Genomic DNA, 23998 nt, shown 5'->3' on the forward strand with positions numbered 1-23998 from the left:
AAAAACACAATGAATTTTTCATTGAGTTTTAGGCCACCAGATATCATTAGCAATAAATTTATGAAGAAGCTATTGGTGTCACATAGATTAAATTTTTTTAGACGATTCTATATTTCAAATGTAAAAAAAATTTTTACATTTTTTCATGAAAACATAAGAAAATGCTTAAGTATAATTTATCTATTACTGCCATTTGTTAAGATAATTAATAAGTAATAATTTTATTTTAATTTTATTTAGATTTCAATTTTAACTCTTATTTTTATTTGCAAACAAGTAAACACTATTTAAAAAAAAAAAATTTGGAATTACATTGACTCAGTTAACCTCATGAATGTTCATAATTGGCCATTTTTGTTGTAAAGAATATTTATTTTAATTATTTACAGAAATTTTTTTTAAAAATTTTAATTCCTGTCACTAAATGAAACTAGATATTTAGTCTAAAATTTTTAATGAGAATTAAGTTTAAACTTTGTTGTTGTCAGGGCTTAGGGTTTGGTACGTTTATGCTTCCACCTTTTGAGAAATGCTTGTACAATGATAGAACAATATATAGATATATTTTAGTCCTTATATCATAAAGACTTCAAAAATTTAATGTTTGGAATGAAAAAACAACAATAAGTACAATATCACATATTTTTGAAATTGAGGGTGTTATGAACTAAATAAAATAATTATATAACAATATAGTTTTCCCAAAGCAAATAATATTTATTTACATATCTACAAATTGCTTTTTTTCTTATTGTCTTATAAATTAAAATTAATAAATAAAAAATAGATAAACTTAGAAGATTTTTGTTAACCATTTACCAATATGTTTACTACCAACAAAGTCAGTGCTTTTCTATGTTATTCCATAGAGAAACTAATCATAGAATAACATGTAATAAACTGCGTAATAAATGTTTTTATTTCTTATTGCGTTAATTAAAATCAATAAACAAGAAAATAAAAAATGCTTACATTATGAAATTTATCCTAACCATTTACTGACCCTAAACTAAGTTTACAGTAAAATGTATGTCACAGTTAAAGTCACTGTTTTTTCTCACATTAGAAACCCATCATGGAATAACAAGTTTATTTCTTATTGCATTATTAATTTAAATCGATAAATAAAAAAATAAAAAATTTATACATTTTGAAATTTATCCTAACCATTTACTGACCCTAAACTTAGTTTACAGTAAAATGTATGTCACAGTTAAAGTCACTGTTTTTTTTTCTCACATTAGAAACCAATCATGGAATAATGTGGAATAACAAGTTTTTTTATTTTTTATTGCATTACTAATTTAAATCAATAATTAAGAAAATAAAAAAATACATAAATTTGGAAGATTTCTTACTCATTTATTGACCAATCCCAAACTCAGTTCAGGATAAAATATTTGTCACAGTCATTTTTTCCAACCAATAATGGAATAACCAATAATGGAATAATGTAGAATAACAAACTGTTTTATTTCTCATAGCACTATTAATTAAGATCAAAATAAGAAAACAAAACATGGATAAATTGAAAAGATTTCGCTAAGCTTTCCCAAATAATGCTAAACTCAATTCAGTTTAAAATAAGTCACACACAAAATCAGCTTTTTTTTTTTTCATGTTATTCTATGGAGAAACCATTGACAATGAAATTTTTCAAGCAAAATTTAACTCAGTAAAACAAAATATAAAGAGTTAATAATCATTTAAAACAAGTAAGATTTGATTGATTATTTGATCTATCGAAAAACTAAAAAAGAATTAGACCTCGAATGGTCATAACCCCAAAGATTATTCAATGAAGGATTGAAAATAACATCAAGCAGCACATTATAACTCGAAATATATTGAAATACACTTTGTTAATTATATTTTACTTTCTTTTATCACAAATCACAATAATTTATTTCATTTTCTTAATCACCAAGCTCAAAATTCCAATTAAATATTACAGGAAAAAAAATGAAAATATGCTACTTGAACTAGGCTTTTAATGACGACTTTACTCCATTTTAACTGTAACTTCAAAAAAACTAATGATAATAAATATATAAATGTATATACATATACAGGATGCTCCTGACTATCCTGCCTAATAAAAATGAGGATAATGGAACCAGCCATTAGTAAAACTCATTTTGGGAAATAAAAGATAAAAAAATGAAGACTAATAAAGCGGTTGTATGTACATTTTAACTCGTGTTTGCCATAAATTTTCAGATTTCTGTAGTTTATTAATAAACATTGGGTATTTTTGCATTAAACATTTACTTTCAAATGTGCAACATATGTTTTCATTTGTCTGGGAGAGGGGTAGGAAGTGGAATGTCGTCCTATCCCGGTATTTTGTTATCCGGACTACCTTTTAATAGATTAGGCAGAATAGTCGAGAAATTACTGTAGATATAGATAAACATATAATTTTAAAACTAGTAACGAGCATACAAAGTATAAAAGAAGTGAAACATTATTTTTATAATAATGTAACAAAATCTCCTCACTGAAGTCTGTTAAGTCCCATAAATTTGTGTAATCTAAAAAAAATCATGAAAAAACATCAAAAAAATCAGAAATATATACAATTTCACATACATTTTGTGCTACTAAAAAACAACACCAGATACATAAAAGTTATCAGGCTAATTGAAAAAAGATAAATTTCAAAATAACTTTCTTCATTAAAAAATGATGGTGATATTTGCAAAGAGACAAAAAAAATTTCAAATAGTTCATGACATATATAAAAAAAATTTAGTTTTAAATCTAGCATTTAAGTGCACATTAAAACTAAATATATTTAATTAGAAATTATTTTTAAAAAAATGATTTATTCTATAGAAAAGCTAGCAAAGGAAATATCAGGAAAAATAATCTAAAGCTTACTTACAAGTAAAAGAAAGGTGGTATAGATAACATCGACACATGTTTGAAAAGAAATGAAGAGATGAATAGAAAAGTGCAGGAAAACAATACTACAGCTTTTGGGAAACAAGTAAACATAAATCTCAATAATTAATAGTTACTGGTTACTCTTTGATTGAAAAAAAGGGTGTTTTTAGTAAAACTATACTTTTGGTAATGCAGTAAAACTAACTTTCAAATAACTATTTTTATTTTTAGTGATTAACTAAATATATACGCATTATTAAAACGAGCATAGAAACAAAACAAATATAATAGATTTTAAAAAAGAGCTATGAGGAAAATAGTTTTTAAAAAATTCATGAAAGTTTATGTTAATATAACTATAGTAAAATCATCTATAACTTTGTATTTCAGAATTCAAAAACTGGAAGGAAAAAAAATCTTGTTTTTTGTATATTTCAATGTTTTGCAATTTTAGTATAGTTCATAAGTTTCTCATTTAAAAAAAATATTAAGAATAAATGACTTATAAATTAACATTTAAACAACTTTTTGAAATCAAATAATGTTTAGCTGGTCAATATATTTACCTCAACAAACAACAGTTATAGAAGGTACAATAACTTAGAAAAGCAACGATTANAGAATTCAAAAACTGGAAGGAAAAAAAATCTTGTTTTTTGTATATTTCAATGTTTTGCAATTTTAGTATAGTTCATAAGTTTCTCATTTAAAAAAAATATTAAGAATAAATGACTTATAAATTAACATTTAAACAACTTTTTGAAATCAAATAATGTTTAGCTGGTCAATATATTTACCTCAACAAACAACAGGCATAGAATGTAGAATAACTTAGAAAAGCAGCGATTATTAAGAAATTTTTAACTAAAATCTTCTTAATTAGAGAAAACTAACTCATTTGAAATAAATTGTATTTAATATCCCTTTTAAAGCATGGAATTATTAATTAAAACAATATTTTTATCTTAAAAAATTAATAAAAAAAAAGAAATTAAGAAAATTTAAGCTTAGAAAGCTAATTATTATTATTTGTAAATTTTGATAATGTAAAAAAGGTAATCAAGTAATGTAAGTTATTAAAAAGAAATGACAAGCTTATAGTAACTGAATGCAAAAGAAAAAGGTAAAAATATCAAAAAAAGAAACCTACATTTTGCATAAAAGCCTAGTTCAATATTTATGTCAGTACTTGAATGCTCCATTTTTAGCAGCTTTAAGAATGAAATTTTTCACTGTTAGTTCATCCAGTTTATTAAAAGCTTCAGTTTGGGCAACAGCAGTCAAGTGATTTAAAGCGAAGCCAAAGCAGAACTCCTTTAATTCCTATGTAATACACAAAACGTTAAAATGTTGATACTCTATCATACAATAAATTCTTCTGTTTTAACACTTGGTAATCACATTGTTATTTTAAGAAATTTCAGATTAATGCATAAAGCAAAGTAATGAGTGCAAATTAAATAGTTGTATAGGTAGTTCATACCTAGTTGTATTTATAGATGCTATAAATATGCATCATTAATGCAAGACACACAATACTTTATTATCATCAGAGCAAATACACAAAATGAAAATTGTCAATCTACTGTAAGAAGGTGATTGAAAGCCAAATCGTGGTATGAGTTTAGTTAAAATAAGGGCAACCTAGTTTAGTGTTTTATTAAGTTCATGGTATGAGGAGTAAAGTTTGAGTTAATGGTATGAGGAGTTATGCTTTAATGATAATTTTTCAGCAAAATGACAACATTGTATTGAAGTGAAATTTTTAAAGGTCAATAATCTCTTCCCAATCGATGACTATCCATTGTATCTTGACAGTGCTAGTTTATAGCATCAACAAAATATTTCATCATCATCAAATACATGAAATGAATATTGTGTGTCTTGTCACTAATGCTTGTTTATATCATCGAAATAGTTATATGCATTGTAACTTTCGTGCAGCTATTGTTTGTTTCAAGCATTATTTATTCCAAGGAAAAAATAATTCTCTTTTCTTTATGATTTTATAAATAAAAAATAATAATTGTACATAGATATGTTTTTTTTAATTAAAAGCCAATGTTAAAACATAAATAGGAAAATTCAAATTTTAAGAGGCCCTAAAAAAATTGACAGTTTTTAAAATTACTTTATGGTGTATGGCAAAAAGTTACTTATAAGTTATTAAGTTATTTAAGTAATAGCCGTATTGATCAATTAATGTAAATAGATACAAAGACACTTTGTAACACAGAAATAATGTATCACAATAACATAATGTATCACAGAAACAATGTACCACAACGACACAATGTATCGAGTTATGTAACATAAATAAATTAGTGCTAAAATACAAACAAAATGCAACATTTAGCATAAAAAGTTTACACACAAGGAGAAAAATTATGATCTTAAAATAAATATGAATTAAATAGAAAGGAATTGGAAATTATTATGTAAGGCAAATATCCAATATAACTTTACAGAATTTATTTTTAAAACGATATCTCATAATGTTTATATTTTATCGATATTTTAACAAAGACTAAAGGAGTATTAAGAAATTTTAATAACCTACGTACAAAATTATTAAAATTTTGCTACATAAAAATTAGTAGATTAAACTACTACTTAAGACTATGATGTCTTTCAAACAAAAAAGTGGGATTAATTAATTATTTGGACTCAGGGATGGCAGTAGCTTGAACACAACCATAAGAATTCAGTAAAATCAAAAATTCTACAAATTTTTCAAAAATATTACGGATGAAAAGTAATCAAAATAATTTAATGAAGTAAAATTGTGTTTTAACTTAACAATATAAGTTTTAAAAAAATAAGGCGAGATTAAACTACGAACTCAATAATTGTGAAAACTTAACATTATTGCATAACAAAATTATATATTAAAATGTTAAATTATTAAATAAAAATAGTTCTTAAATATTAAAACTGCTAAAACTATAAATTTTTTATAAACTTGTTTCTAATACATTTAGCTATTTCTATGTTTCTTATGTTAATAACAAAACTTTAAGAAAATTAATTAAGGTAGACTATAATAAATAGGACTATCAAACAATCAGTTATAAACATTAAAATTTTTATCAGCAAATAAAATGCAGTGCTGCCTAAAATTAAATCCCAACTGGCTAAAATTAACGTTTATATTTTTAGCTTTGATGTTAAACATAAAAAAAAAATTTAAACTTTAAAATTTTTTAAGGTTTTTAAAAGTCTAAGAAAAGTTTTTTCTTCTAATACACTTTTATCAACACTTCCCTGTTTTGCCAAAAATGAGCTATTTAATAAAAATAGTACAAACTTTTCCGATGAAAATAAAGCATAAAAATTACACTTAATGGAAGAAATATATAGAATTCTTCCTATTTTTATAACTTCAGATTTTAGACAACCTTCAAGTAATTCATTCGGAATCCTAACAACATAGTTTATAATCTTTTTTATTCATCAATTTATTTTATTTTTAAGAAAATTATAACTTCCTTCTAAATTTTTTCTTAACTTACAAGTCAACAAAATTTAGCACAGTTTGAAAAAAAATAAAAATAACCTACATCCAAGAATTTAATACCATCATTTTAATTATACTCTGGTTTTAAAAATAAAAGTTAATTTTCAATACAGTTAGAAAAAAAACTTACAAACTCTTACTTAAAGAAGAAATCTCATTTTATGTGAAAATGAAAACAATTGCAAATACATGTGAAGAAATTACCTCAGCTGAGTATTTTATAGCAGCAGCATAAAGCATAGCCACATTTTCAACAGTTATCCCATGCTTAATGATGATTTCACAATGTTTTTTCAATTGCACTTCGCAATAAGAATTTGCAAGATCAAGCAGACCTATTTATAAAAGAAATTTTTGTTAGATTTTATTGAGAAAAAAAATCCAGGACAATAATGAAATACAATCAGGGTCAATGTTGTGATTGAGTATTTAGTATTTTAAAACTTTCTGATAAAAAATCAGGGGCAGCAATAATTATTACTTTTGAAGAAATATGGAGAATTTCCATTAGACTTAGATCTGTCAAGACTTAAAAATTTGTTTGAATATAACATACATAATTAAGTTTTTACATTTTTACTCAAGATGGGTCTTAATTTGTTTTTAATAAAATGGAAAATTAGCAAGTATTATAGAGCAGGGGTTTCCAACTGGCGGCTCAGGGGCTCGCAAACTAAAATATATTAGTTGTCATTTTTTTGCGGATAATTTTCGTAAAAAATTTATATGGGTTTAAAATACTTTTCTGGTTAATAAAAACCTAATTTCTTCGTTTCTGTGAAATTTAACATACCAACTGTGCAAAGAAATTTATTTTTCAGGTTTTGCATCTAAGAAAATCTTTATTCAAATACAAAAATAATTGTGTATGTTGCTCTTTTTTATTTCATTTTTTTCGTATTTTGTGAATATAATTTAACATGTGCGTATCAGAAATTTTCTCGAAGAAATTCTCCGATTTAACTTTTTAAAACCACTCATTTTGTACGAAAATATTTAAACACACATTTGTAAACTTAAAATGTAAATATCTATTCTCTGGTGGTTGCAGCAGACAAACCTCAATTTTCTCATTGAATATTTTGTGNCAAGATCAAGCAGACCTATTTATAAAAGAAATTTTTGTTAGATTTCATTGAGAAAGAAAAATCTAGGACAATAATGAAATACTATCAGGGTCAATGTTGTGATTGAGTATTTAGTATTTTAAAACTTTCTGATAAAAAATCAGGGGCAGCAATAATTATTACTTCTGAAGAAATACGGAGAATTTCCATTAGACTTACATCCGTCAAGACTTAAAAATTTGTTTGAATATAGCATACATAGTTAAGTTTTTACATTTTTCTCAAGATGGGTCTTAATTTGTTTTTAAAAAAATGGAAAATTAGCAAGTATTATAGAGCAGGGGTTTCCAACTGGCGGTCCGCCATTTGATTTGTGTTTTTAAATGTGGTCCCCGGCCTCATGTAAGTTGGAAACCCCTGTTATGGAGTATTGACAATCAAATAAAGATACGTTATTGCTTTCAGAAATCAGTTTAATATCAAGCATACATTTTATAGGTTTGGAAAAGTACTTTCATAGTTTTTGTAAACTTCTTTTTAAAGATAATATGCTGATTACATTGCATACATTGACTCTTACGTGAAATATCAATTTATTTTAGGAGGCTTATTTTCAAGAAAAAGTATGTGATGTGGTATAATCATTATTATTCATGTTGTAGCTAAAATATATTCAGGATATAAGGAAAACTTATTTAATGTAAAACAAATAATTTATTTCTTCTTCATTGCATATGTGTTTTGAAGATTTAGCAAAAAGTAACTCCTGACTGGCTATCACAAGTGATTTATTTGTATTCGAATAAATAATAAATTCATTAAGGTATTAGAGACAATTGTTATCCAGTAATCAAATCACAATATTCATACCTTTTTCATACAACTGTTATTCAAATTGAATACCCATCTTGTAATCAGAAAACTGTGCGATGAAATGTCATTTTACTCCAATCTAATTCTAGATAGTTTATCTAATTCAATATATGTAAGTGCTCAGCACAAAAAAAAAATCTGAGGCCTTTTCTAAGTACAGAATCATTTGAAAGTAAAAAATTACGTGGAATTTTTTTCACTTGCACGACCGTTTGGGAGAGAAAAAAATTCACGCTGATGGGTTAAATCTCACAGCTAATAACTTTGATTTTGAAGAATATACAAATTTTTTGTCAAAACACATCAAGTATTTCCAGTTATGAGCAAATATTTGTGTTACTTTAGTACACTTAAAATGTAGCAATAAAAGTTTTATTTGCTTTCGACGACAACTGTTATCATATTGAGCGTTAAGGGGTCACAGTACCCAAAAAATAACCAAAATATCGATGTTTTTTTTATTGCTTATAATAAAACTTAAAACTATTTCAAATGTACTGAAAAAAAAATCATCTCTCTATCTACACTTTTAAAAAAGTTATGAATGATTTTAGGTTGCCCTAAAACAGAAACTTGATCAGCAGACACACTTTAAAGTGCCTTTTCTCATAGATGATAATTTTGCCTTAATTAAATCCCTAAGGAATTTTTTCTATTTAAGATAAAGCTTTGAAGTAAACTTTTTTACCTTAAGTATAATACGCTTATTTAAATTGTGCATGGAATAAGCATTTTATGAGCTATTACAGTTTTTACAGCATGTTATATATATCTAATAGGAATTTTTAACCTTTTTTTTCTACTTTTTTACAAAATAATCAATAAAAAATTTTCTAATTGATATATCAACAAATGAATGCACAAAATTGTTAAGATGAATATTGTAAGCACTAAGAGAAAAAAAATTTGAAAATAAATTAAAACAAAAAAGCCTTAAAAATTTAAAAATTTTCAATTATTTTTCAAATTTTAAAAAATTAAACAGTTAAACTATTTTTTGAAGATAAATTATTGATTATCATTTAAATGAGCATGTAAAGCACCCACAAAATGAATGATTATACCTTTATTTTAAAAAAAATGCTGCAAAGGGTACTGTGACCCCTTAACTTTACATAAACAATATTTGAAAAGAAAATTAATTATGAATTACCAATCGCATCTTCTGGAGGCAAATCAACTTCATCCGTGTATAAATATTTCAAAAAGGCTCGATAAACAGGGTAAGAAAATTGTGTGATGTCAATGGTGCTATAAAATACATTAAACAAAATGGATTACAATTTTAAAAAATCAGTTATCACTTTACTTATTTTAATCATATAAATAATTCTAAAACTACAAAATTAAAAAAAAAAAAATTAAAGATGTTTTTCCCATAAAAAACATAAACTTTTCATTTATGATCAAATCATTGCCCTTCTCCCTTATTGCAGCCTTTAAGTAAACTTTTTGGTGATAGTCACAAAAAGATAATAGTCCAAAGCTGAACCCTTAAGTAAACTTTGAACTAGCAACTGAATATTGGCTTCTGTTACTCGTTTATTGACCTTCAGGAAAATAATCTTGTTTCTTTTTATAAGTTCTATAGATATAAAGTAAACTGTCAACTATCTGGTAATGTGATTTAAGGTCAAACAGGATAACAAAAAAGCCGGATAGGACGGAGTTTCACTTCCTACCTCCACTCCCTAGTAATTAACTAAATATGTTGCACATTGTAAGAAAAATGATTCATGCAAAATACTGACTGTTTATTAACAAACTACAACAATATTGAAAATTATGACTAAGACGATTTAAACTGTACAGTTTTAACGAACAGTGCACACTACCGGCTTAAAACAAGGGTTTGGCAGCAGGCAAGCACTTTCGAAATCCTAATTTTTTTCTCATCCTTCCACGAGTTTTAAAAGCAGCTGATTTCAACATTCTCAACTTTTCACTAGGCCATATAATTCCATACTCTCTTTACTGCATTTATAAAATAGAAAGCACTCTAACTGTTCTAAAAAGCTAAATTATTGGGAAATTAGTTCTAATTCGTTTAAAAGAAAAGAACAAAAATTGTTATATTATCTTTGAAGCCAACAATGCTTAATTAATTTTGGTAATAGTTACTAATTGAAATAAAAGATAAACTATGTACTATAAAGCAAAATTAATGGAGAAATACTACAAATTCATTTAGGAGAAACATAAAAATTCGTAAAATTCTAATTGACTCCAATGATACTTAATTAATTTTTGTAATAAGCACTACTGGCATCATGGTAATTGATGCAGTTTTAGTAGGTAACAAATATAATAATATAAGTACAATATTGTATTAGTATATTTGTTACCTAATAAAACTGTATCAATACTGAGCAGTTGTAATACGGTTGTAGAAAGAGGTTTTTAAAATCTTTCAAAAAGGTGAAGTAACAGAGGAAATTGCTTGATTATGCAAAACTTTGACTAACATGGTATTGAGCAACAGCTTCATGCAAAATGATAATGATTAACAACATTAATAATAACAGTTTAATAATAACAGTTAATAATAACAGTTAATAATAACATGATTAATAATAACATGATTAATAATAACAGTTAATAATAACATGATTAATAATAACAGTTAACCTGTGAACAGTTATTTTGATGAGTTTAATTACTAAAAACCTGTTTGCTTGATCCAATAATGCAAAGCTTCCCGGGAACAGTAAAATATAATACTAAATAAAAAATATTGGAATTATTTTAGTTAACATTAATTATGTTCGTATATATCTTTTAGTTTCGTGCATGGTTTGGTAGTGTTGTTCAGTACTGTTTTATTGATTTTTTTTTACCCCAAGCGAAGAATGGGCATTCAGCTAGTCTATAATATAATCTAAGAGATTACTTACTCTTTCTCATCTTCACCCCAGTGTGCTTGAAACATTGAGCGAAAGTGGTCACAGCTACAAGCAAAAACAAATATTAAGAAATAAATATATATTAAGAAAAAAATGAACAAAAAATTATTTAAACATTTTAAAGCAAATATAAGGAAAAATCTTCCTTGTATACTAAACGCTACACAACAGATTGCATTGTTCTCTTTATTTACGAAACTGTCCACAAACAAAGTAGATTTATATTTCATTTAATCTTTTGGAATCTTTAGTATTTATACAAGGTGAGAAAACTTATAAATCATCATGCATAAGAAATTAGATGAAGGAAGGTACTTGGGACTGCACAATGGGCTATTGGCAAAGGTCTGGGAAACATCCCTGAGGATGATCCGAAGACTTGCCATCGCAATATTAATCCTCTGCAAAGGAGATGCCCTCCTGCTTCAGCAAGATAATCTGCGGGCAAAGTCAAGCACGATAGAACAGTTTAACCAGGACTGATACCACGCCCCTTCAGCCCCTAAGCAGACTGGTCAAAGTGGTCACCCATCTGCTTACTGATCGTAGTCAGTGATGCTTGACTTTGGTATTCTATTGGGACCAATTGGTGTCTTTACGATCAGTCAGCTGCGGGACTAGAAGTTAGAAAAATGAAGAAAATGTATGGTACTCTGCAATTTACTCATATTCTGTGTAACAATGATTAATAATTAAAGAGTGCTAGCGCCTAAGTTGAAAAGCTTTAAGGACATGAATCAAAAACAAAACAATAGGTTTATTTAATATTTTTAACCTAAAATTGTATTTAAAGGCATTTTTTATGTTCTATTTGTAGCAAAGGAAACTTAGCTAAAAAAAAAAAGGTTACTGAAATTATAAAAAAGAAATGCACTAGAACATAAAAAATTTATTCATTTAAAAAATCTCATTTCGTTCTTGTGTGAAATATAAAAAGGACAACTCAGTGTCAAAACATAATAATGCTTTATTTAAAAGGTTAGATGAAAATTTTACTATATAAGACATTATTAAACAAAAATATGCATAATTCTTTTCACTTTAAAATAAATAATTAGTGCAATAAATAAGTACAACAAATGGCTTAATAAAGCATTTATTGATTAAATAATAACAAATAATAATAATAATTTTAATTTTTGTGATTAAAATGCAATTTATGTGCATTCGGCGAGTAGAATACAAGGCTTTTACAGCACAGAAAGTTCTCCTCAAACCTGGTAGAAAAGTCCAACAGGTTTGCCTTTGGTAATTCCAAGGATTTTACTCAAAGAAAAATAAGTAATTTAGTGATCTTGTCAAATTAATTTTTAAAAAAATTTAGTGTCATGTTGTACTATGTACTGCAATGCATACAAAACAACTATATCAATAAAAGAATAAAAAAATATTAAACTAAAATAAAAAATTTCAACTTACCGTATTTTAAGAATAGATTTGTGGACATGAATTATTTTTCCATCTACATTAAATTTTAAATCAGAAGTGTCCTATGTTGGAAAATAAATCAATTATGCACTTTAAATTTATATACATAGCATATTTAGATCAAAATAGCTAATAAACTAGTGTGGAGATAAAAAAAAAATTATAAACATTAAGTGACAAGTTTTACATGAACTAAGTAAAATAATATAAATAACTCAATAGTAATAACTAAGCTTTAAGAAAATGATGAAAACAATAACTGCAAAAATTAAACAAATACAATTAATGTCTCAAGTTTTTATAACATTAATACCAACCTCATCATCAAATGCTTGCCTTATACTATCACTCACTCTATTTGTTAACACTACATCTAAAAATAGAATAAACAGTTTGTGATAGGTTTATGATAAAACAAAGATGCATAAATAACATTAGAGAAAAAGATTATTTGAAAAGTCGCATTTTAGTAAACGCTTAGTAATATGATAAGAAACATACAAAAATTATAAATTTAAAATCTAATCCCAATAAAACTATTCATAACACATATTATGATTGAAAAGAGGTCCCTTGATATCAAGAGACTAAAAGACTATTTTTAAAATCGAAACAGTTTTGGACACATGGAATTTATTAAAACAATATTCAAGTTGGTTTTTAAAAAAACTAAAGAAAAATTTAAAAAAAAAAAACAATTCTTGAAATAAAACATTTATTTAAATGTTTCGTCAAACATTTAGAGCTGAATAAAAGATAGATACAGTTAAAAAAAAAACAACGTTTTCCTAAAAAAATAATTAAAATGCAAAATTCAAATAAAATATAACTTCTACAATATTATCTAGCACTTCCTTTTAGATCATATAATTAAAAATTCAGAAAGAAAATGAATGTTTCCTTCAGGTTTACAATAAAGCAGGTCAATATTTGTTCTAAAATGTTAGTTTAAAATGTATTTTATGAATTCCATATTTCAATATTACATATAAATATGCAAACCTATGGCTCATTTTCTAAAAAACAATTTTTTTTAAAATTTTAATTCAATAGTAGGGACAAGTAAGAAAATAAAATGTAGGAGTATTTTAACTGTAGAAATTTTAAAAAAATAATGAATTGAAAATAATAATCCTATTTTCATTATTTTGTTAAAATACATTCTACATACTTAAAAAATATGCATAAATCATAAAATGAGCATAAAGTGAGCTGGGGTATGAAAAAAAAACTATTTTTACGAGAATGAACCATATATTTAAAAATTACTACAAGAAATTAAACAGTAAATGAATAAATTTACCAAGATCCATCGGTACCCAAGTTACAGCAGGAGATGCAAAACATGCAAAAACATCATGCAATGTGTGGAAAGGAGTTTCTGCTGCAGATGTAACAGCCTGACCACGACATTGACCCCACATGTATACTTTAGATGTCTGAGTTAAGGCAGCTGATATATGATTATAATGTGAAGCAGCAATTTCAACAACCCTACATAATTCAAAATTATTTAATGTTAGAATTACAGACAGAATACATTGACAAAAATAACAGAGGTTCTGAGAATTTACATTGAAAAAAAAAAGGTTCTGAGTAAGAATTTTGTAATGAAAAAAATATATATGTACCAGGTTCGGAAGAAGAAATTTATATTGAAAAAAACAAACATATTTTGAGAAAGAAATTTACATCGAAAAAAATAAATAAAAGAAGTTCTGAACATAAAATTCAAATAAAAAAAGAACAAATAAATAAGAGGCTCTAAGAAGAAGTTTGCATAGAAAAAAAATGAAAGAAGTTCTGTGCAATATATATACATTTAAAAAATAAATAACAGAAGTCCTGAGCATGAAATTTAAATTGAAAAAATTATCAAAGGTTTTGAGAAGAAATTTACATTGAAAAGAAAATTAAAGAGGTTCTGAGCATGAAATATAAATTGAAAAAAATAACAAAAGTTCTGAGATGAAATTAAGAGTGGGAAAAAAATTAATTAATTAAATTAAGAATTAAAATTTGTTTAAATTTATATATTATTAACATTAAATAATTTGAAGACCAATTAACCATAATTACCAAGACCATAAAAAACCAATTACTTTCAGCAAGAAATTCACATTGAAAAAAAAGAGGTTCTAGAAAAGAAATGCACATTGAAAAAAAAAATGCCAGAAATTCTAAGCATGAAATTTACGTGGAAAAAATAAAAGAGGTTTTCTGCATGAATTTATGGGGGGGAAAATAACAATAGAAATTTTGAGGATGATATTTGCATTGAAAAAAAATAATAAAGGTTCTGAGCATGAAATTTACATTAAAAAATAACTATAGAGGTTCTGAAATTTACATGGTAAAAAAATTAATAAATCACAAAGATTCTGAGAGATAATATTTCAATTTTATTATTACCTTCCAATTTCAGATGCAATTCTGACTGGAAGAACTTGGTTTGCTTTATTTCCAGTTCCAAGCTGACCATAAGAATTAGCACCCCAAGCGTATAATATGCCTTCATCTGATAAGGCCATTGTATGTGCATAACCACAAACAACCTAAAATAAAACAAAGTACTCTTTAATATCTTTAGAATCATGATACATTTATAATTTTTAGGCTTTTTAAGGAATACAGAAGTAAAATTAAAGTAAGCAGTAAACTTCTGATAATCTGTTTTTGAATTATCTATACTTACATTCACCTTGTATGAAAAATAAATTTTAAGGAAAATAATAACTATAAAGTGACCGCAAATGAACTTTTAGATGAAGACAAAGTTAGTATGAAGCTTGTTTTTTATGTAAATGAAATTACTCAATATTTCTATATGGAGCAAATAAGAATTTATTTTAATGGTAAATTTTTCATTCTTTTAAAAAAACTTTAGAACAATTTAATATGCAGCAAAATAAAATTATAAATAGCTATGATAATTAAAAAAATATTTTTAATATTTATAGCACAATTACTTTCTGTATTGCCACTCCTTGCAAATTTGAGACACGATATGGGTTTGCTTGATTAGCATTACTTCCTATGCCAAGTTGACCATTCCCATTGTAACCCCAACCATATACCTGCAAATTGAAAGGGAAAAAAATTTATTTATTTATAATTTTCATTATAATAAATAATATATATAATTTTTATTAAAATAAATTTTTATAAAGACTCAGAAGAATAACTAACTCCAAATTTAAATTCCAGCAACAACTTAATAAATTTATTTCCAGAAATTCTTACACATACAAATACAAATTTCATGCTCATTTTAGTTTATATTTTTCAGTTAAATAAAACAATTATTCGTAATCAATTTACACAAGTTATCCTCAGCAGCCATTTATTTCTTTGGATAAAAAGGTCATTGAAAACTTTTTTTAATCAGTTTTTGTTCAATTTTATTTATTTATTATTTTCCCATTTTGTAATTCTTTAATTTCCCAGCAAAATAAAATCTACACTAGCAACCAAAGTGTGCCAATATGCATCTAGATGCATATTTCCTGCATGTGAAAACTTTTACCAGGATTCTTCTTTGTAAAATGTATTTTTTAATCCTGTTGAATAAAGATAATCTCTTAGAAAATTAATCAAAATGAGTGAGAATGACTTTCAAGCATAGAGGAAATTAGTTGCTATTGCTCTAACACTGCCAATAACTCCGACTGTCATTTAAAAAAGATTTTTCAACTCAAAGTAGAATAAAATTTGAAATGTCAGTTTTGGAATAATTGGATGATGCTTCAAGATTGTTTTATGGAGTACACTTTTTTAACGTCACTGACAAGGGCATGAATGGTGGGAAATGGTACATACATTTTTTTAATTCCAAAGGTTTTATTACCTATTTTAAAAAAATTTAATCAATTAACCCATAAAAACAGAAAAAATTAAAATAACATATGTATTAATAATGCTTATTGGTTAAATATTCAGACTATAACTCTATTTTATTTACTTCGTTTCATTTATATGTTAGTTATAATATAATCTGTGTTACAAAATGGTAGAAATTCGCAAACATAATCTCAATTTTAAAAATCTCTTTTATACTTTACTCTTTTCTAATTCATTCCTCAAAAAGTTAATAGAGGAGTGAAATTATTCTCTAAATTTTTTTGCATAAATTTTCATTTGTAGATCACTAGAATATTTTATCACCATCCAATAAATTAGCTAAGTATTGAAATTCTAAGGATATCCTGACTTTTTTTAATCGTTTAATGATTAAACATATGAACACTAAAAGTTTGACTTTAAAAATCCAGTTATTTCACTAAACAAATAAAACTAACATTGTTTATTTATTTATTTATTCGTTTATTTCGCCAATTCATTTCAGAGAGTTTTTAATTCTATAATATAATGCAGTGATGAGAAAAAAAATTTTTATGTTACCTCGCCATTATCTAGGACTGCCATTGATGAAGTTTGGCCACAAGCAACAGATATACATTTTCTGGAACCTTAAAAAAATACTTAATTTTATGAAGTTTGTTTTCCAGAATAAAAAATATTAAAAAAACTTCATACACTTTCTTTACTGTAAAAACTAGTTATACACAATAGTAATTACCTATTCCAGCAGTGACTTTACGAGGAGTAGGCTGATTGGTAGTAGTGCCAAGTCCAACTTGACCACAATTATTTTGTCCCCAAGAATACACCTAAAACATTAATATGGTTATTTTTAAAAACACATCAAACGATTATCTTTCTAATTTATAATTATCAATTATAATTATCATTTCTAAAACATAATTTTAGCAAAGCATAGCTCACTAGGAAGAAATAAATTCAATCTTTGATCAAGAAGATACTTTCTTAATCTGAAATTCCTATTAATAAGAAAATTTCTAACTATTATTACCAATAAAACCTACATTATTGTTAATGCAGTACAGTAGTGTCCTATCAAAAATGAAAAAGTGGGAACCAATTAATGGTTTCAATTTAATGGTTTAAAATTAAGAAAACATTTAAATTTCAGCTTGAACTCTTTAAAAAATGAATAATTTTAGAGCTAAATATAATAAATTAAGATAACAGCATGTCCTGGTAGTCAGGAGATTGCATTTCAGTCAAACATTCATAAAAATAACATACTTCTCCTACCACTTTTTATTTTTGATAGAACACTACTGCCTTTGTTAATGTGATAACATTTAATAGCTGGTTATACATTAGATAGATACAAAACAAAATTATTCATAGACATGATCAATGATAGTGTTTGCTGATTTATAAAATTAATTAATTATAAATTAAAATAACCAAAGAATAGAACGAACATATTCTTTAAATTAATTACTCTAACCTGACCAGAAAGACAAACCAATAGGTTGCTATTAATGATAATTGGTTAATGTCTCATACGGATGTTTTTTTTAATCCACAATTCATATGATATAAGCAAATAGCCGGATAAAATTATAAAACTGCAAACAATTAATATTAATCTGCCTATTTTATTATGTACAACAACCAGTTTTATGTACTCAAATCAATTAATCATATTAACAATATACATATATGATTAGGAAATCTATTTTAGATCATTTCAATTAGATAATGCGTACCAACTCATGCAATGTGAATTAATGTACTAGGTAAAATAAAATTACTATATCATCAGGAAACACATTTTTCAACTGTAACCACTTAGCAATCTATTTTCATAAAATGAAAACATTGTTATTGAAATAATTATGAAACAAATAATTAATTAATCGATTCAGAATAGGCTTACTTCTCCTTCACTAGTTAATGCTATAGAATGATGACTTCCACAAGCGACTTCTATCACTTTTCGTCCAATGAGATTTGAGGAAATGAGGCCAGGGCTAAGACCTTGATTAGTACCCCCATTTCCAAGTTGGCAATAACCATTATGACCCCAACTATAAAGTTCTCCTTCTGCTGAAATTGCTAGCACATGTGGCCCACTGCCATATGCAAAACTTTCAATGCCTTTTTTGCACAAACTCTCAACTAAAGAAATTGGAAAATTCACAGTTAAATTCCAAAAAAATATTTTAGATAAATAATTAAACTTAAAAAAATGTGAAAGGTAACCGGAATTGAAAATATTTGTACAGACTGTTTTCACTTAAAAAAAAAAAGATTCGATTCATATTTTTGACTGTTAGTCGTTTCAGCTTTGCTCCTTCTTTTTAGAAAAGGAACTTCAAAGTTTCTTCTTCCAAAGAAGTTTCCTTGGTTAAGGAGAATTTTGAAAGCAGCACTTCTGGAATAGATGATGTAAAACACATGATATGTTCGTAACACCATGTTGGTAAAAATTAGCTTTTAAATTTTCAAGCATGCAAAAATGTTGCTCAAAAAATTGCTAAAAGTGTTTTGCCTCTAAAAAATTATTCAAACAGAATAACATTATATATATTTTATATATATTTATGAAAATATATTTTAAAATATATATGAATATATTTTTAAAATTACAGATTTTAGGAATCGACTTCTAATGTTAAATTTTTGTTTTATTATGAAAAATAATAAACAAAAAGATAACTTGAGTAATAAATTACTATACAACAGCGAGACAAGAAAATCCGCATAATTTTAACATATTTTTGTGTATAAAGAAAAGGTAAATAAAAATTCTGTGCCCATTTTGAAATTGAAAAACATAAATAGCTGTCATAACAGATAAAGAAAGAGCCAATCACATATACAGAGTGTGCAACAACTCCCTCCAGGATTCGTAAGGCTTATAAAAACAAAATATTTCCAGACATCTAAAAATTATACTTTACCTGATAAGAAAAAAAACATCACAAATTTCTGCACAAATGTTCAATGTGTGAACTTTTGGTGACACAACAGACTTCAATTCTAAAGTCAAATTTTTACTACACTAGCTGCTACATATCAAGATCAATGGTAAAGAAGAAGACTGTGATCATTCATCATAATTCTGTAAAATCATGTGGCATAGGGGACACAAACACATAAACTTTAAAGTAACTCCATTAAAAAAAACATAGGAAGTTACGCTTAAAAAAAAACGAGACAGGGAATTGTGACACACCCAGTATGCAGATTTCAATGCTCTAATGGAGCATCACTTTCAGTGCACACCTCTATTTGAGAGCTGAAGATGAAAGTGAATAAGAGTATCATCTTCATTGCATTCCTAATTGTGCACTCCAGATGATGTTCCATTGTCATAAGGGAAATTTTATTTTAAAACTCTTTTATTTATTTTATGCCCACACCAATCAGGACCTGGTAATAATTAACATAGCTTAGGGGTGCACAACCTTTTTGAGTGAAAGGCCACTTGCCTAGCAGGTTGACAAACAAAGTGCCAGACACATATTTAGTCATATTGGCAACAAATGTGATAATTCTCATTTAAAAATTAGTGTTCTAAGATAGGGGTGCACAACCTGCGGCCCAAATGCGGCCCTTCGACTACTGAAGTGCGGCCCGCGAGAACTTCTGAACACAATAATAAAATTTTAGAAAATGGCAATTTTTTATCGCACTTTTAAATCATCACGTTTTGACACAATCAATTCTAACAGATTCTTTAGTAANAATATTTTTTTTTAAATAAAACTTAGGTGATCATTATTTACCCCAGAAACAGAGTGATCCTGAATTACCCCGGGTCACGCTACTTTCACAAGATACTTTTTCATAAAAATTTTATTTTTGTATCCCATCAGAAATGATAAATCCAAATTTTAACCACATTTTTGTGTTGATTTTTTAATATAACTTTTACAAATTATGTTTAAATTTTTACAAAATAGGTACCTTACTGAAAAACCTAGACAGCCCCTGAATAATAAGTCACGCTGATAGGCAAAATTACCTGTGTTTATAGATTTAATTCCAATTATAGAATTAATAACAAATGATTATTTTGTTAGTATGTATTATTCTCAACTGGCTAAATTTTAATAAGTTTCTCTCTTTTTTGGTCGGAGGAAGGTATATTAATAATTATTCAATATTATTTTTTAAGCAAATGTATTTTTTTTTTAATAAAATGCACCTTTAAATGCTTATTGTCTCATAATTTTCAGTTTAAATTACAGAAAAAAGCTTTCAAGTTGTTTATCAATTATTGTTTATGAACTTTTTAGTTTACTTTAAAAAAAAAAAAAACTTGCGACCAGTGATTATTTTTTATAAACTACAATTTTTTTTCTTCTTATTTTGATAATGAGTGAGTATTACTTTTTGAAACAGACACATCAAATATTATAAGAGGGTAATTTAAAAATTGTTGAAAATCAAATTCAGTTATTACATAATATTACACTTTAGATAAATTATTACTGTGTTATGCTACTCTTTCAAAATACCTTTTTCTGGGAGGCCTTGCCTTTTTTTATTCCTTGGGAGAACTCTGATGCAATGAAAGAATTTAAAAATCCCTGAAAAGATTGTTTAACTACCGTACTAACATTAACACAGACAAAATTAATAGCAAAACTACAAAGCTATTTTAAAGAACCTATACCTAACCATCACAAATGGACTGAGACAAGGCAATGTCCACTCTTGCCATCTTTTAAATCCAACAGTTTTTGGTAACTCAAGCTTTAAGCACAAATTAATAAACTGATGGTAAGCTATGTAAAATTTTGACCCCGTAAAGTTAAGTCAAAAGAATCAACTGATGGTAAGCTATGTAAAATTTTGACCCCGTAAAATTAAGTCAAAAGAATCTTGAACCTAACATTAATCTATGAATTAACACCCTAGTAGTAAGTGTAGGATAGAGTAAAGCTTAAAGAATGAAATAAATCTTTAATATAACTTTGCCTACACCATGTCCAGCTGTTTTTCTATCACTGCAATAGAAAACTATTAGTTTTCCACAATAAAGTTCGATGGATTGGTAGTCTTAATTTATAGAGTTGAGTGTCATTGATTGGTCGACCAATGACACTATACTCTATAAGTTAAGTCATTTAACATATATTTAATGCTTAGATGAAAGATATCTTGGGAACTATATAGATACAACTTATATTGTATGTTTTTGAGAATTATAACTTTTTAAGAAACTTAATCACATGACTGTATTAACAAAATGAGAGAAAAACATTTATTTGAGATCCCCGTAGCAGACGTTGTCGCAGAATGTTACAGAGTTCAGTGTTTTCACTACAGAGCGAGAATCTCACATATTTTTTTATATTCTCGCATTAAAAAATGATTACCGCGAGAAATTCGCGCATTCTGTAAACCAATTTCAAAATTCACGAATTTCTCGCATTTTGAAAATGGTGAGAAAATCGAATTTCATCGAATTTCTCGCATTTAGATTAAAATTCGTTTCACTTTTCTTCCTGGATCTTTTATTATTTTCAACATCTGTCCCATTATCTAGCTTCCCTATTTACCAGTATTGTTCAGAACCTTTAAGAACAACAGAGCACCATCCTTTCGAACCACGGAATCTCTTTCAGAACGCATTTCTCTGCAACCACGTGTTTACCGTAGCGTGTTTACCGTAGGTAAGGTTTCTTCATGTAAGATGTTNAAATCCAACAGTTTTTGGTAACTCAAGCTTTAAGCACAAATTAATAAACTGATGGTAAGCTATGTAAAATTTTGACCCCGTAAAGTTAAGTCAAAAGAATCAACTGATGGTAAGCTATGTAAAATTCTGACCCCGTAAAGTTAAGTCAAAAGAATCTTTAACCTAACATTAATCTATGAATTAACACCCTAGTAGTAAGTGTAGGATAGAGTAAAATAAATCTTTAATATAACTTTGCCTACACCATGTCCAGCTGTTTTTCTATCACTGCAATAGAAAACTATTAGTTTTCCACAATAAAGTTCGATGGATTGGTAGTCTTAATTGGTGGACTTAATTTATAGAGTTGAGTGTCATTGATTGGTCGACCAACGACACTATACTTTATAAGTTAAGTCATTTAACATATATTTAATGTTTAGATGAAAGATATATAGGGAACTATATAGATACAACTTATATTGTATGTTTTTGAGAATTATAACTTTTAAAGAAACTTAATCACATGACTGTATTAACAAAGTGAGAGAAAAACATTTATATGAGATCCCCGTAGCAGAATTGTGGCAACACAGCGACGTTGTCGCAGAATGTTACAGAGTTCTTGCGGAAAGATTTTTCTTTTGGGAAGTAAACTGTTTTTGTTTTTTTTCTGCAGAAATTTTCGAAAGATTTTATCTTTGCTTCAGAATTACATTCAAAAGATGCCTTTCTCACTCATCCGAGTGAGAAAAAAAATTCTTTTTCGGTTCTCATTTGAGAACAATGAAAAATAAAGATTAATGAAGTAAGAAATTTGGTTTTTTTTTTCTGCAGAAAATTTCGCTCCAATTCTTTAAATGCAGTTATTACCTACTATTGATTTCCACTTAGTTTTAAAATCCAATATTTTTATATTATTTATTACATACAGCAACTGAATCTCGAAATGCGCATTTAATAACTTAGCATATTTAGTAGCGCCTTTTTTTAAGAATCCGATTTACTGACATGGATTTCACTATGTTTCAATGAGAAGGTAATTTACAAAATGCGAAAAAATAAATAATTAGTGTGTTTTCCCGCCTACAAAATTCGAAAATATAGCCCATAAAATTAGAGTAAAAAAATTTTACACATTTAATTTTAAAAAAAATTTTTATTTGATCCAAAAAGTTTTTTTTTTGAAGTTGATGCTTTTGTTAGTTTAATTTAGTAACATGTATATTTGTTATTTTTAAAAGTATCTTTCAGAAAGATATTAGTATTGGAGAGGTGTGTCGCAGAAAGTCCAAAAAAATTCTGTCACAGGGTTTGAGATAAATGATAAGGAAGTCTCAGTTCCAAAAAAAAGTAAGAACTCTGGTATAATTAATTGCATTTAGCAATAATATATTTGTGAAATCTAGTAAACTTAATTTTATAACTAGGAATTTTACCACAGATATGAGCAAGGACAATTAATGATTAAATCCCTACACATTGGTATTTTGATTTCTTTTTTAAAAATAAAGATTAGTGAACTATATACTACAATTTGAAACAATGGATTTCATTTGTGAATACAAATAAAAATCGAAATAAAATTACACAATAAATAAGGGAAAAAGTCAATTTACTCCTTTCATGATTGGTTAACATTATATAAAAAATTTTGCATGCATGATTCTATTAAGTATACCTTTTATTGTAAAATATACTGTAAACTTCTAAAATGTACAGATGAACTTTCAATTTTCAAAACAGAAAACAATAACAAAAAATTTTTTTCTAGCAGTTGCAGTGAATAATTATAAAACATATTTATTAGCTC

General features: G+C 26.4%; 1 protein-coding gene across 1 annotated transcript; it reads right to left on the minus strand.

Moving 5' to 3' along the window:
- Positions 1 to 1276: 1276 nt before the first annotated feature.
- Positions 1277 to 23948, minus strand: LOC107449665 (RCC1 and BTB domain-containing protein 1). The gene is made up of 14 exons (XM_071177818.1): positions 23667 to 23948; positions 18430 to 18671; positions 17257 to 17347; positions 17079 to 17146; positions 15647 to 15754; positions 15090 to 15232; positions 13981 to 14171; positions 12995 to 13050; positions 12669 to 12739; positions 11241 to 11294; positions 9500 to 9597; positions 6611 to 6741; positions 4040 to 4212; positions 1277 to 2534 (listed from the first exon to the last, which is right to left on the minus strand). The coding sequence occupies exons 4-13, from the start codon at positions 17100 to 17102 to the stop codon at positions 4072 to 4074; spliced, it is 1017 nt and encodes a 338-aa protein (XP_071033919.1). The 5' UTR covers positions 17103 to 17146; positions 17257 to 17347; positions 18430 to 18671; positions 23667 to 23948; the 3' UTR covers positions 1277 to 2534; positions 4040 to 4071.
- Positions 23949 to 23998: the final 50 nt, after the last annotated feature.

This window comes from Parasteatoda tepidariorum, chromosome 2 (genome assembly GCF_043381705.1).
Source record: "Parasteatoda tepidariorum isolate YZ-2023 chromosome 2, CAS_Ptep_4.0, whole genome shotgun sequence".
Taxonomy (NCBI): domain Eukaryota; kingdom Metazoa; phylum Arthropoda; class Arachnida; order Araneae; family Theridiidae; genus Parasteatoda; species Parasteatoda tepidariorum.